This window comes from Lithobates pipiens, unplaced genomic scaffold (genome assembly GCF_037356315.1).
Source record: "Lithobates pipiens isolate NorthernLeopardFrog02 unplaced genomic scaffold, aLitPip1_a1.2 Scaffold_16, whole genome shotgun sequence".
NCBI lineage: Eukaryota > Metazoa > Chordata > Amphibia > Anura > Ranidae > Lithobates > Lithobates pipiens.
Window position 1 is genome coordinate 474,103,527 of NW_027507748.1, and position 15,016 is coordinate 474,118,542.

At 38.7% G+C, this 15,016-nt stretch overlaps 1 protein-coding gene across 3 annotated transcripts in view; it reads right to left on the reverse strand.

The window, feature by feature from the left end:
• The window catches only part of NALCN (sodium leak channel, non-selective), an 864,749-nt gene that overhangs the window by 60,566 nt on the left and 789,167 nt on the right, over positions 1-15,016 (reverse strand). For all 3 annotated transcript variants that reach the window (XM_077482966.1, XM_077482963.1, XM_077482965.1), the window contains 3 exons: positions 14,700-14,819; positions 13,355-13,423; positions 10,047-10,195 (listed from right to left, as the gene is read on the reverse strand). In XM_077482966.1, coding sequence (XP_077339092.1) covers positions 10,047-10,195; positions 13,355-13,423; positions 14,700-14,819 — 338 coding nt within the window. The remainder of the gene's footprint in view (positions 1-10,046; positions 10,196-13,354; positions 13,424-14,699; positions 14,820-15,016) is intronic.

Genomic DNA, 15,016 nt, shown 5'->3' on the forward strand with positions numbered 1-15,016 from the left:
GTGGGGATGCTTTTGTTCAGCAGGGATGGGGAAGCTGGTCAGAGTTGATGGGAAGATGGATGGAGCCAAATACAGGGCAATCTTAGAAGAAAACCTGTTAGGATTCATGTACATGGGACATTTTTACAATCTCTCCTGAACGATTTAACTTGACAGATAGTAACCCAATGTCAGTTTTGCCACATTTACATGCCGCATTTGCGTTTAGAAGCGTTTAAAACGGGGGAAGAAGGGAATAGAGAACCTCAGAGAAAATGGGAAAGATGGAAAACCTTTAAGTCTACGAAGAAATATAGCGAGGTATATGGGTTACAGGAATAAAATAAAAAAGAAGGGGGGAGGGGGATAGGAGGGATTAGAGGCATAGAGTGATAGAGAAATAGATAACAGGAAATAAATAGACAGAACATATATAGATGAGTGAGAAGTCAGGGGTAATAGGTAAAGAACATTTGGGTATTGCCCCATGGTGTTATGTTTTGTTGTTATATATGCTCTATTTTTTATGATTCTGTCTCTCTTTTATAGTTTTGTAATGATAAAAATTGGAAATAAATAAAGAATAAATTTTAAAAAAAAAATTCTTTTTTTTTTTTTTAAATGGGCAAAAACGAAAAATGCCTATAAACGAAACGCTGCTAAATGCTGCTAAATGCGGGTTACCGTATTTAGCCACGTTTAGAATTGTTTGGCATCTGAAACTTCGGCATCTGAACTCATTTGTTTGCCTTAAAAAAAAAGGCCTATAAATGCAACTGCCTGAAAACGACAGTAAATGAACCTGTGTACATGTACACATAAGATAACATTGAATGAGTTCAGGGGCAGTTGAAAAAAGTGTCCAACTGCTTCTGAACGTCTGTTTAGCAGCAGCAGTGTACATGGGGCCTTAGAGTCTGCAAAAGACTTGATACTGGGGTGAAGGTTCACCCATTTATGTGTTAATGGCCCAGTCAAAGTCCAGACCTAAAGTCAATTGATAATCTGTGGCTAGACTTGAAAATATCTGTTCACAGGTGCTCTCCATCCAATCTGACAGAGCTTAAGTTATTTTGCAAAGCAGAATGGGCATATATTATACTCTCTAGATGTGTAAAGCAGGTAGAGACATACAGGGGTCAAGTCCTGGGGGAAAAAGTGTGGAAACTCCCACCCAAGATCCACCCACCCACCAAAAAAAAAAAAAATTATACGCTCATATGCACTAATGCTTCAAAAGTGGTATTTTTCATTCAATTTTCGTATTGTGTGTATGAAGCTTAACTGTTAGTACATAAAAAAACAAAACAATCCTCAATAAACATAAATACGGTAATTCTCTGAATATTCAGCATTCATTCAATTGTGCTTCCATGCAAATGTGAACATCATGTTCTGATCTTTATTGGGGAATTTTATTTTGTATATAGAATGTTTATGTGGTGTTTACACTTTTCATTGAACAGAGTTTGGATAACACAGGGTTAAATGGAAAGGTCATAAATGAACTGCACATTATCTGGACAGAATACTTGGGGAGACAGTGATGTGTTCCTGCTTAGGAGATGTATGTTAGCTTGGGGGGCTGCAAACTCTGCAGGGCTCCAACACACACTCACTGCTATTCCAACCCTTCACATATTTCCACATAAACTTCCCTCCTGCATTAAACTTTGCCGGGTATTGTGCTCAGCTTACCACCCCAAATCAGGAGGGGCCGGCGGGGAGGAGCGCATCACGAGAGGTCTGACTAAATACAATCTCTTAGCAGCAGGGACCTGATCTACCCGTCAGCTAGCTGTGATTGACAGGTAGATTGAAGCGAAAGCTGTCATGGGGACCCCTACTGGCAATGCCTGAATGGTCAGGTGTGTAGCACTTACTATTGCAAGCTGTGTCGGTGGCTGCTGGTGTAGCACCTGCCATACAGCTCGCATACTTCAAAGTCTTGCAGGACACGGCTGCTAATGGGAACTGAGTTCCTGTTGTGTAAAAAGTACAGGAACTCAGTTCCCATGCGTTCCCGCAGGACTTGAGCCCTGGAGACATACCCAAAAGACTTGCAGCTGTAATTGCAGTGAAAGGTGGTTCTAGGGGGCTGAAAGGAAAGCACGCCACACTTTTCAAATATTTATTTGTAAATAATTTTTTTTTTTTTTTTTTTTGCCACGTCAGCGAATCTTTACCTGAGACTATGAATCAACTTAACGTTCATTGTTGTCTCTTAGAATTAATCTTCACATCATTGTGGCTATTTTCTTGTTGCTTACTTGTATAATTAAATGTAAAAACATTTATCCAACTTTTATTTCATATTTCTTAAAACCATTCTTATATCTTACTCCCAATATTTCACTGAAGTTATATTAAGGTTATACTACCCCCCCCCCTCCCCTTTCCCCTTGTCAGTAGTGTCCCTGCTCCTGATATTCTGGTCTTTATGGTCTTAGTTGTGCGGAGAAACTCCAATCCCGCTTAAATTGTTTCCAACCTCTCCATTTTTTTAGAAATATTACCCTTTCCTCTTCTTCTCTCAAACACAGGCTTTCCATATTATATATTTCTTCTACCGCATCTACCCACTCCCATGTTGTTGGGCACTCTACCTCTCGCCATTTTTTAGGGATCAGTTTTTTCGCAGCATTTAATAGATGCGGGATGATTGTGTCTTGGTATTGTTTAACCCCAACCTCCGTGCCATGAAAGAGTACTACCCAGGGGTCTGATTTCATTGCTGTTTGCGTTATTTCCTTAATCATTTGAAGGATCTTTTCCCAGTATAGTTTAATTTTAGCGCACTCCCACCAAATGTGTGTCATGGTACCTGTTTTCCCACAGCCCCGCCAGCACTCGGCGGTCCCGCCTAGCTGGAATTTAGATACCTTATCCGGGGTGTTATACCATCGGGAGATAAGTTTGTAGTTCATCTCAGCTGTTTTATTGTCCCTTGCCGAGCGGTGTGTCATTTTCAATATTTTATTTATTGTTTTTTTACCTTTTTGTGATCCCAATTCCCTTTCCCATTTATTTATATATGGCGGCGTATCTTTCCAGCTGGTCCGCATCAATAGCCCATATAGCTTTGATATTATACCCTTTGCACTGTCAGCCGTACAAAGTTGTTCCACCCCTGTCAAATCCTTTTCAGACCTAATCGGCTGGGGTAGTTTTTCTATGAAACGGGTCAGCTGGAGATATCGCCACCTATCCCTTCTCATAAATCCCATGTGCACTAACTCTTCATGTGAAAGAAGTTTCCCTTTTTTAATTATATCTTTTATTTGTGACCCCTCTAATCTTATCCAGTTCCCTCCTATCACCCCTCTGCCCGGTGGGAAATATTCGTTATCTTTTAAGGTTATCAGTGGCGAATTATAGTGTCCATTTAATCTTTTATACTCCTTATCCCATATCTTCAGTGCAGTCTGTGTTAACTTATTTGTGTCTATATCTAGTACCCTGTATTTTGGGGGATTCCATATTATCTTATTTAATTGTGCTTTACTGTATGTATATTCTAAATTAACCCATCTTTTTTCCTCTTTTTTTTTCCCTTTTACCCATTCTACAATTCTTGATAAGACCACCGCCTGATAATAATATTGTAAATCAGGGACCGCTAATCCTCCCCTCCCTTTTTCTTGTTTTAATACTCCATGGGAGATCCTAGGTTTTTTGTTATTCCATATGAATTTGCTCATTATTGCTTTTAATTTTTGGAAATAGCTGGATGGGATTTCAACTGGCAACATCTGGAATTTATATACAATTTTTGGAAGAATAAACATTTTATACACGTTTATTCGACCTATCCACGAGATCGATCTATTACTTGCTCTTCTGAGTTCAGTTTTTATTTCATTCAATAAAGGGATATAATTTAGGCGGTATATCTTATCCAGAGTGTTTGCCAATTTTACCCCCAGGTATTTCAGCTCTTTTGTCCATTTAAATTTACCTTGTTCTTGGATTAGTTGTACTTCCGTCGCACCTACATTTATATTAAGGATTTCAGATTTTGTTTGGTTAATTTTAAAGTTTGATAATTTCCCGTACTCATCCAGGGCCTTTGTTATCTTGGGCAGAGAATCTACTGGGTTACTTATATAAAACAACACGTCGTCTGCATATGCTGCAAGTTTATGTTCCTCTTGCTCAGCCTTAATTCCGCTTATTTCCGGGTTGTTTCTGATTGTCGCGAGTAGGGGTTCCAACGAAAGCACAAAAAGAAGAGGTGATAGTGGGCATCCCTGTCTGGTCCCATTTTCCATCTCAAAGGAAGAGGAGGGCAACCCGTTGATGTTTACAGTCGCTGTCGGGTGGTCATACATCGTTTTAATCCATTTGGCCATCCTAGGGCCTATGCCCATTTTGTCCATTGTCTGGAACATGAATCCCCAATCGACTCTATCAAAGGCCTTTTGGGCATCTATTGATAATAGTAGCGCCGGGGGTTCCGTCTTCTTCCTTTGAGATAGAATCAATAAAGTTCTTACTCCATTGTCCTTTCCCTCTCTCCCGGGGATAAACCCGGTCTGATCTGGATGTACTAGTATATTCATTACTTTTTTCATTCTATTTGCTAACACCTTAGCAAATAGTTTAGTATCCTCATTAAGGAGTGATATTGGTCTGTAACTTGCGCACTTGGTCTCGTCTTTTCCTTCTTTCCGTATGATCGTTATTGAGGCAGATAGCGCCTCTTTACTCATGGCGTACTCTGTCCCAATCCCGTTCATATATTTACAGAGTTTCGGTACTAGTATATTCTTAAACCTCTTGTAGTAACTAATTGTCAAACCGTCTGGTCCCGGGCTTTTCCCAGGAGCTGATTCCGCTAATACCTCGTTTATTTCTGCTTCCGTTATGGGGTTTTCTAAGTATTCTTTATCAATTTCACTGATCCTGGGGAGTTTCGCCTTATTTAAATATTTAACAGTTTCTTTTAGTTTACCTTCTTTATCTATCAAGTTGTTTTTTACCGCATATAATTTCCCGTAGTATGTTTTGAATGATTCGGCTATTTCTTTTGAAGCGTATACCATGTCCCCGGTTTCTGTTTGAATTTTCTCTATGTAGTTCGTAGCTTTTTTCTTTTGGAGCGTCCTGGCTAGATATTTAGTAGGTTTGTTTTCTTCTTGATACCTCACTTTATTGAGTTGATTAAAAAATTTTTTAGTTTCTTGTTCCATTAACCCACGTAGTTCTTCTCTCCTGGACGTTAATTTTTGATATAGCTTTTTATCTGTAAGCCCCATTTTATGTTGTTGTTCAATTTTGAGGATTTCCTCTCTGAGTTTATTACCCCTCTCTATACGTTCTTTTTTTTTCTGCGAGCCTCGTGCAATCAAGATCCCCCGAATATACGCCTTATGGGCATCCCACAGGACCTGCCCAGGGATTCCTTCGGTCTCATTCATCAGAAAGTACTTCTCTAATTCCTTACTCACTACTTCCCCCCCCTCCTTATCAAGAATCAACGTGTCATTTAGTCGCCACCTAGAGAAACATTTACTTTGTCCGGGAATCTGCATTTTCATTTTTAAAGGCGCATGATCTGACTGTGTTGTTATTTCTATACTTGTTTCCAGTACCATCTCTAGGGCTCTGTGTTCCACAAGAATATAATCAATCCTTGAGTACGACCCGTGTACTGGGGAGAAAAATGTGTAGTCCCTTATTTTGGGGTGTTGTGCCCTCCATACGTCAACTAGTTGGTTTTTATTCAGATTTTGAATTAACCTTTTTAATTGAGTGCTATTCCCTCCCAGTACCCGGGACGTACTGTCAAGTATGGGGTCTAGACAGAGATTCAGATCTCCCATTATAACTACATGGCCACTTTTAAATTCTTGTATTTTGGCCAGTATTCCCCTCAAGAAATTTATAGGGTTTTTATTTGGAGAGTAAATGTTAGCCAGTGTATACCTAATATTTCCTAATTTTCCTTTCAAAAATAGATATCTTCCTTCTGGGTCTGCTACTCTTCCTTCTACAGTGAATCGAATATCCTTACCGAATCCTATTGCTACTCCTCTTGCCCTTTTTGAGATCGTATCCCCATAGTACCATTTCGGGTGGTCTTTAGAGTAAAGCCTACTCCTTGACGTATGTGTTATATGTGTCTCCTGGAGAAAGATCACATCTGCCTCTAGTTGTTTTAATTCTACCAGGATTTTATGCCTCTTTTTTGCTGTGTTGAGCCCCCTAACATTATAAGATAGGAAGTTTAATTCCAGTTTCCTTTTATCCATATTCTCTGTCCTGACCATGTTTTCGTTTTTCTTTTCCTTCCCTCCTTTTTTCCCTCAGGGTTTCACTACTGACATCTTCTTCCCCTTCCTCCCTCCCCTTCCCCCTCTCCCCCATACCCCCCTCTCCCGCCCATCTCCCCATCCCCCTCCCCCCCCCTGTTTTGGCCCTCCTGCGGCCCTCGACTTATCAATTGGCCTCAAATCTCTGGCCATTTCTAAGTCTTAGTGCTCCGAGGTGGGGTTCGCCAGTTGCCTCCTTTCCCTCCCTACTTTGGTATATCTCCTCATAGGGATGGGAATGGGACTGCCCCACCCAACCGGCCCGACCACATACATCCCCCTACCTCTCCACCCCTCCCCCCCCCCCCCCGTCTCCCCCATGATCCCAGTCTCTTCCACTTCTAATTTATCATTTAAGTTGGGTGGCATTTTAAGGTGTTTCCTCAGACTCGTCTGTCCAGCCGGGTAAACTTGGAGTTGGAATCTCCAGTTTTTCACAAAATTCTCTTAACTCTTCAGGGAAACTTAATTTAGCTGTTATTCCATCTTTAAATGCCAACAGGCAAGCCGGGAAGCCCCATCTGTATCTAATGTTTCGTACTCTCATCTGTTCCAAGAGAGGTTTCAGGAGACGTCTTCTGGATAGGGTCTCAAATGCTAGGTCCGGGAAGATTTGTATTTCTGTTTCCGCATACTTTAATGGGGGGTTTCCCCTTAATTTCCTCCAGATCTCCTCTTTATCTTCATAGTGTTCAAACCTTACGATAATATCGCGAAATCTTCCCCTTCCTGTTTCTTCCGATCCTATCCTCCCAACCCGATGCACCCTCTCTAACAAAGGGAGTACCCCCTCTGCATTGTCTAGTATGGGGCGAAATATATCTTTCAGAACCTCCCTTAAATCTTCTTTCTTGTTCTCTGGGGCATTTCTTATTCTCAGGTTTAGTCTTCTATTTCTATTTTCTTGGTCTTCGAGTCGGTAGAGAATTCTTCTCTGGTTCTGAGAGATTGATTTAACTTGCGTCTGTACTTTCTTTAACTTCTGTTCTTGATTCTCAGTTCTTTCTTCTACAGCTTCAACTCTCGTTAGCATATGACCAAGGTCACTTCTTAGGAGACTAATATCTGATCTTATAGAGTTCTCCAATTTTTGGAGCATCTCCCTCATGAACCCTTTTGTTATTCCCAGGTCTTCCATCCTCTGATCCTCATTTTTACTTAGTTCTAATTCGCTTTCCGTTGTCAGTTCGTCTCTAGACTGATCCGGGGTCTCCCCTGCTGTTTTTTCCACTCCCCTTTTTCCTCCATGGTTTGTGGGTATCTTTTCCTTCCCTCCTCCTCTTGGGCTAGCTCCTTGGGTCATATATTGTTTTATGGTGCTTTCCGTGTTGGGATTTTTTGGGGTTTTAAGGCCCCCCTTAGTATTTTGCTTTGAGGCTCTGCTCATTTTGCTTTTTTTTGCTTCCCGTGGTCGTCGCCCCAGTTTGCTGGTCTTCTCACGTTCTCCTTCCGTGGCTGGTGCTTTTTCTTCTGAGAATTCCCTCCAATCAGCCCCTTACAGTGTCTACCAGGGTAGGATCCCTTGGTTATGGCTGAGCGATTTTCCGCCCTAAGTTTGTCAGTCTGCTATAAGTGTTTCTCCCCCTTCTTTATGGTCGATCAAGGGCAGGTACTTTCTGTCCAAGCATTTATTCTTATTATCTCCTCTCTTTCTTCCTCCCTCCCTCCGACACAGGGAAAGGGGGTCCAGGAGAAAGAGGGAGAAGAAAGGGGAAAAAAAGAAAAAAAAAAAAAAAAAGAAAAAGAAGACAGAAAGCAGAGAGAAAAACCAGTGGCACCACAGTTAGATTTATCTATTGAGCAATGACGTCTTCCGTCCCTATATCTCTAATAGACCCCTATAAGTCGCATGTCATAATTTCATTATGCGTTAAATATGGGGTTTCCCCCCTTATTGTGCCTCTCCTGATATTTTACCTCTATATTAGCTGATCATCGAATTCTATAGGGACGTGCGTACTATGTAAGGTTATGTTTACTCTTGAGAATTCTGCTGGGCTCCCAGGAAAGTATGCAGCTACAAAATAGGATCGCTTTCCATGCGTGTACTGTCCTTCATGCAGTTTCCTACATGCTATGAATATATTACTCCACCGAGTTACATCACTGCTCATGCGTTTAGAAAATATGCGATTTTTGAGTAGCTAAGCAGGAGTGCCGTGCGATTCTTTTCCAGGGGGTTACCTTATATTAACCATCTATCATTACATTTAAGGATCCGGATTGATTTTCTGAAAGCAGGCAGCTAAGGAGTTATTCGTTCATTCCATCTTGAGTGTCTTATATAATGCTTGTTTCATCCTCACTGGCCGCTTTCAGTCTGGTTAGTAATATTTCAGGCTATTTCTCTGGGCGTTTCCCTCACTCCCACCTGGTATCTTATAATTTTTTTTTTTTTTTTTTTGCAGAGAATCTCAGCGACGAGTATAGTATTAATCTGAATTATATATCCCAGGGTAAAAGTATGTCATCATTCATACTATCTCTTTACTTTTACTCCAGTTTTAATGACCATGATAGTTTAAACATATTCTTATTTAAGACAGATGAGTTTTGCAGACATAAGTATCACTTATCTTATCTCTTATACTCGTTTATCTTCCTTAGTTCATCCCTTAGTGCGTCCCAGCTTACAAAGAAAAACTGCTGTTATGCTGCATCAGAGAGGTGAAGGGAAAAGTCTAATATCCTGCTGACCACTTCAGCGCATTTATAGTGTTCATACAAATTTTTCTAACACAATGCAGCCTGGTATCTTTATATCTTATATTTGTTTATGTATAGTTCCAGCAACAAGCGCAAAGTTGGTCTGAATTATCTGTCCCAGAAAGAGAAACACCTCATCATTCATGTTGTCCCATCACTGTTATTACAGTCCTTTCTATTCCCCTGGCAGTTTAGACATACGATCATTTAAAACAGCTATGACTTGCACCGGGATATAGTACTTAGCTTATCTGTTGCTCTCCGTGATCATGCTCTCCTTTTATCTCCCTTCGAAATCCCGAGAGGTTGGGGGGGAGGGCGGCAGAGAGGAGGCGAGGTGGCAGCTGTTATTTATGGCCGGTAGAGTAGACAGGTTCCGGAGCGGCGTCTTGCGGCAGTGTCTTTCATTGCTGGAGCCTCTCACCCTCCAGCATTCTCCCGCTCTGTATTTCTCTTCCACACGCCGCACGCCTTCTCCTGCTCAGCCTCCTCGTAACCCCTCCCTTCCGTCGGAGCGTTCCTACGTCATCCCCATGTGGCTCCCACCCCTATACGTGTTTTTGTAAATAATTTTGAAAACCATTTATCATTTTCCTTCCACTTCACAATTATGTGCCACATATGTGTTGGTTAATCACATAAAATCTGAATATAATACATTTATGTTTTTGGTTGTAACATGGAAAAATGTGGAAAATTTCAAGTAGTATGAATACTTTTTCTAGACACTGTATATCAAGGAGACAGATAAAGATTCTATGATCGTCATGCCTATTCCCAGGCCTAGAGAACAACATGAGCCAGGCTGCCCTGGAAGATACCAATGGCATTTGGAGACTTTTTGTGCTACAGTGTGAAAAATTAGAATATAAAAAAAAATAATAACAATTGCAGGTCTTTGGTGACCCTACAAGATCCTGTATAATATTATTTCTAAATAAGCAATCTTATATTGTACCTTTAATCTATGCACAAACAGAGCAGAAATGAGGGAATGAAAATCACAAAATGTTTGTAAACCCTATGATGGTATATACATACACTCACCTATTGATATTTTCGCCATATTTCACTGTTCCAAAAAGAACAACCCCAGCAAAAGCATAGCAAAGAAGCAACAAAAACATTCCCACAATAATGAAGAAACTCTTGTACATGCTGACGACAACAGTGAGTAATAACATTTTCAGTGTAACCTAGAAACAAGAGATTCATTTATTTTAGTACTGGTAATAATGATCTATGAAATCCAAGTTTTACATCTTTTGAGTGGACATGACACTGTTTATACTTGATATAGAGATACACCATATTCCACACTATACTTCTATGAAGCTATAAAACACGAAAAAGATAAGGTGTCACACCTAAAGCAACCCTTTTCTGAAAGTGCAAGGTCCATTCCATTGAAAGACTCCCACACCCCAAAGTCAAATTGCCTACAGAATTACAAAAGGCATTTAAAAAATACAGCTATTGCAACAAAAAAAGCACAAAATTACCTCATTCTAAGAAAGCCTCCCTGGAGGCAGCGTAACAAGTGTTGATGTCATTCACGTCTGCTGGAAGCCAAGGTTGGGGTATTTCTTTTTTTTTTTTTTTTTTTTGCAACAGTTTTTTTTTTTTTAAACACAATTTTTATGGAGGTTTCATTTTAGGCACTTTCCTCCAAAAATGGGCAAACCATTACTCTTCAAACTTTTCTTTTCAATATGTTTATTGGAATTTTTAACAAAGAATGGAGATAGCATTGCAAATTGTGTATTTTTCAAACTTTTTTCTGTGTTACCAACTGTAGTCATAAGTTTGGAATAGGAATGATTGCGTTAAAATGCATTTTGACATAAACTTATCCATTTCACTATTGGCAATGAACAAACTATCAATTTCATTAATCAAGCTACTTAGGCCATATTTTTACTCAATATTTTTTTACTCGTTTTTCCTTCTGTACAAAAGGGTTAAGTGAGTACTAACCTTAAGGAGTCCTTTAAAGCTCAGCACACCTTTACAAATCTTCACTATTAAAGCTAATACATTTTGCCAAAATGGAGATATTTTGACAAAATCTCCAGATTTCTGTTGAAATATCAGGGAAATTAAAATTCTCCATTTCACTTATCCCTGGAGCCAAATGCCTATAATACAACAGCTGCCTCAGGTATCTGCTAGTGCTAATCCTGCCATTTTGAATTGTTCAGTTTTTCTAGTCTTTAGATAATTGTAGGGACATTCCACCAAAGTGGAGGCAAGGAAAGTGGACAAGTTGTTCACAGCAGCCAGATTCCATGTAGTATTCTTCTAAAACAGATTAGACAATTAAAGAGGTCTAGTTGTGTGGTTTCCACTTGATTTCCCTCACCTCTTTAATTGTTTTTCTAAAATTAGAGTATATAAACCCACCACTTAAACCAAATATGTTGTGGCTCATGTACTTATTGTACAACCACTATATTTCTTGCTGTTGATGTAGTAATTCCTGGTGATCCTTTTCTGGGGTGACAATGTTCCTTCAGTTCAGTTGTGGCACTAGCATCCTTTCCTGCATACTTCAAAGCTCGGCCACAAACAGATGTGCCAACACAAACTGTGCTTGCACATTTTGCAGTAAATACATTACTTTTGGCCTGCGGCCACTGTGCGTGCTGATGTTACATTAGGCACCGCCCAATGTATTTCATCATGAGGCCATGCCTAACGCTATGTCACCACGCACAGCAGCCGCCAGCCGTAAGGAAAGTATTGTGGATGTTACTATTGCTCCATCTTTTGTAATGTCGATGCCGGTTTATTTTTTTAATGTGTTTGTATCTTACATGTTCCTACTGAATGGGAAGCTGGTGGTTATAGTGCTATTCCATCATTCACCACTGATCTATTTGAGATTTATCCCTAAAGCGCTGCAGGCTTTGCATTAGTTTGAAAGCTATTTGATTCCGGATATACACTCTTATCTCTTCTGGACTTAGCTTCTACTGGATTTTTGGGTGCCCTTAGTGGAGTTTGGAAACACCACCTACACTCTTGTGGACTTCATTTTTGAGCACTTTTTTTAGAAATATATATATATATATATATATATATATATATATATATATATATATATATATATATATATATATATATATGTCACCATTTTATGATAGCTCTGTATAAGGAATCTGTGCTATGATTCCATTGGTGATTCTGGTGGAAATGTATGACGTGGCAATGGTAATAAATGAAACAAGTGATAAATCATCAACAGAACAGAAAGTAGCCTTTTCCCATTTAAATTAATGTATTTAATTAATCACCATTTTGAAACAGCAAGAAGTGGATGGTAGACTCTAAAATAGGAGGGAAATAAAGGCATTGGCTAACAGGTCAGATATCCACATAGATGAAATGAGGATTAAGTAAACATACAGGCTGCTTAAGTGTGATGCATATAATATTGCCAATATCTGCTGAAACAACTTGCTTTTATTCACCTTATATTTGCAATCAAAGCTTCCTAACTCCAGTATAATTCTTTAAGTCTCAAGGATAAGGAGGATGAAGTAAAGGTTGCTGATTTCACGCTTTTTAAAATTTATATGCAACTAAAATAAATTACTCCAGGAATAAAATGCATTTTATATCTAATATTAAACAACTCAAAACACAATTAAAATGAAAATAGTATGTCTGCAAATAGGCAAGCTAAGTGGTAAGGTGACAAGCAACCACGAAAAAGCTATTTTATGCTCTACTTAGAGATAAAAGTAAATCGTGGGTAGTTATTTTTCTCTCAGCATGTCTGTTTAACAGAAACTTGATTTGGAAGAATAAATTCTCGCACAGGGCTTATTGGAAAGATTTTTCTCAAATTATAACAAGAAAATCTAGTTACATTGAAAAATAAAATAGGCCTTTGAAGTGAGGTGTTTTCAAAGGAATAAAACGACAGTATAATTTACAAACATATAGTATATGACTGTAAGGAAGGGTCTAGTGGCAATGTCATAGAGTCCATAGGAACATAAAATATACACTAAATATAAATTTATATATACATACACCTTAGCCATACAAGGGTAGACAGAGAAATAGACACCCAGACATACAAAAATAAATATGCAAAATGCATGTGTCTTAATTATGGCTCATTAAAACACAAATGTTACTGTAATTTTTCAGGAAAATACATGCATTAATTCAATGCACACAGTTTTGAATAAAAAAAAAAAACTGGTAAAAACTTTTAATGAGCATTCATGCGTGTTCCCGCATCTGGCGCTAATTCATTCCATTGTCCAAAATTCTGGCTATTACAATACATTACACGTGCACATAATTAATCAACTATAGTTTCTTTAGTTTTCTTAACTTACATGTTTTCCACATATGGAGAAAAACCTGAAGACGATTATACAAGCGCCCATCATATAAGTATATTCATTCTGCAAAAGAAAAATATATATTACATACACTAGACAAATCTGATATTTAATAAAATTTAGCTTCATATTATAATTATATTTTTTTGGAAAAACATATACATTACTGTCTTATATCACAAAGTATCTAATCTAGTATGTAATCTAATTGAAAGTATCTTTGGTGTGTAAGTGAAGAAATGTTAGTGAACATGTGGTTGGACTAAAACCAAGAAAACAATTAGGCAGGTGGTCCTAGATGTGTGTTACTCCCCTGATTCCAGATGCCCCCTCCCCCAATGTATTGCCACTGTTGTTTTAGCTACCCTCATTATTCCTAAATGCTCATTTTCACTGTGGGAGACAAGTCTCTAACCACAGAGATACTGATAGCCATCTGAGGACTACAACAAGTATCTCAGTAATTTAACACTAATGTTGGTCGTACGCATGCCAATAACTAAAGCTTTTATTTACCAATGCCAATCTACCTTTAATTGCAAAAAGGGAACAGATCAAGGCATCCTATCACCACCAACTTAGAATTTATATTTATATAGCAAGCTGCCTTCACCTTTTAATTGATTTTTGCTATTCAAAGCTGGGTGAAAGTGTTTGAAACTACCACGTGTATATTCAGCATAACAGCTGCAGGGAAGAAGATGATTTGTGATTCTGAGCTTGTAAGAATAAAGTAAAAATATGAACAGTGACAGGAAGGTGAAATGGTTGTGAGAGCAGGAATTCGCAGTCAGTGCCTCACATGCCTTTAATACCCAGTGCAGCTGAAATCTCTGCAACTTTTCTATTCAACTGCAAAATGATAAATGGAATTACAATGTATTTTTGCTGGCCAGTGGACCATTCATGCAAGCTACAAAAAATGTTGTCCCTCAATTTTATAATATTCCTCAGTAGCTGGCTGCTTGCTGTATAACCAATAGTCTTTCCAATGGCTCACAGACATATGGACTTCTATGCAGCATGTAGAAAGGTTCCAAAACTGGGTGAATAGATTCAGAACGATACCTCTGTCTTCATTCAGTAGAATGAAAAAAATCTAGCTTGATACATAAAAATATATAAATTGGTGTACAATATACATACACTTCTGCTTTGAACTGTCCTGAAATCCACAGAATTCTGCTTAATAACTAATAACAATGTCATTTTAGAATACAGTTTCAAGGGAAACTTAGGGAAATGTAATAACATTACATTGAGTCAACTAAGAATAATCATTTTAAACACATTTTATTTTCTCAACAGTGAAAAATAATAGTAGTATAATCTCCCTTACTAGTAAGGCAAAATGTAGTATCACCCAAATGACACCAAGTGATGTCACAAGAAGGTCATATCGATTTCTCCTACTCTGCCAAAATCCAGCTGGTGACATAGCAGTTATCTTCATTGTTACCTATAGGAACAGAAATCAAGAATGTGCTAACAGTTAAGATTGAATTACCACATTTTCATTATGACAATAATGTTTACAGTTGCTACTGGTTAACAAGGAATTACTAACTTATGCTATCGGCCGAGAAAGGGTTAAAACCACCACAAAGTGCTGCGGCAGCAGCGCTATGCAGACGGTATAGCCACGCTGCCCCATTG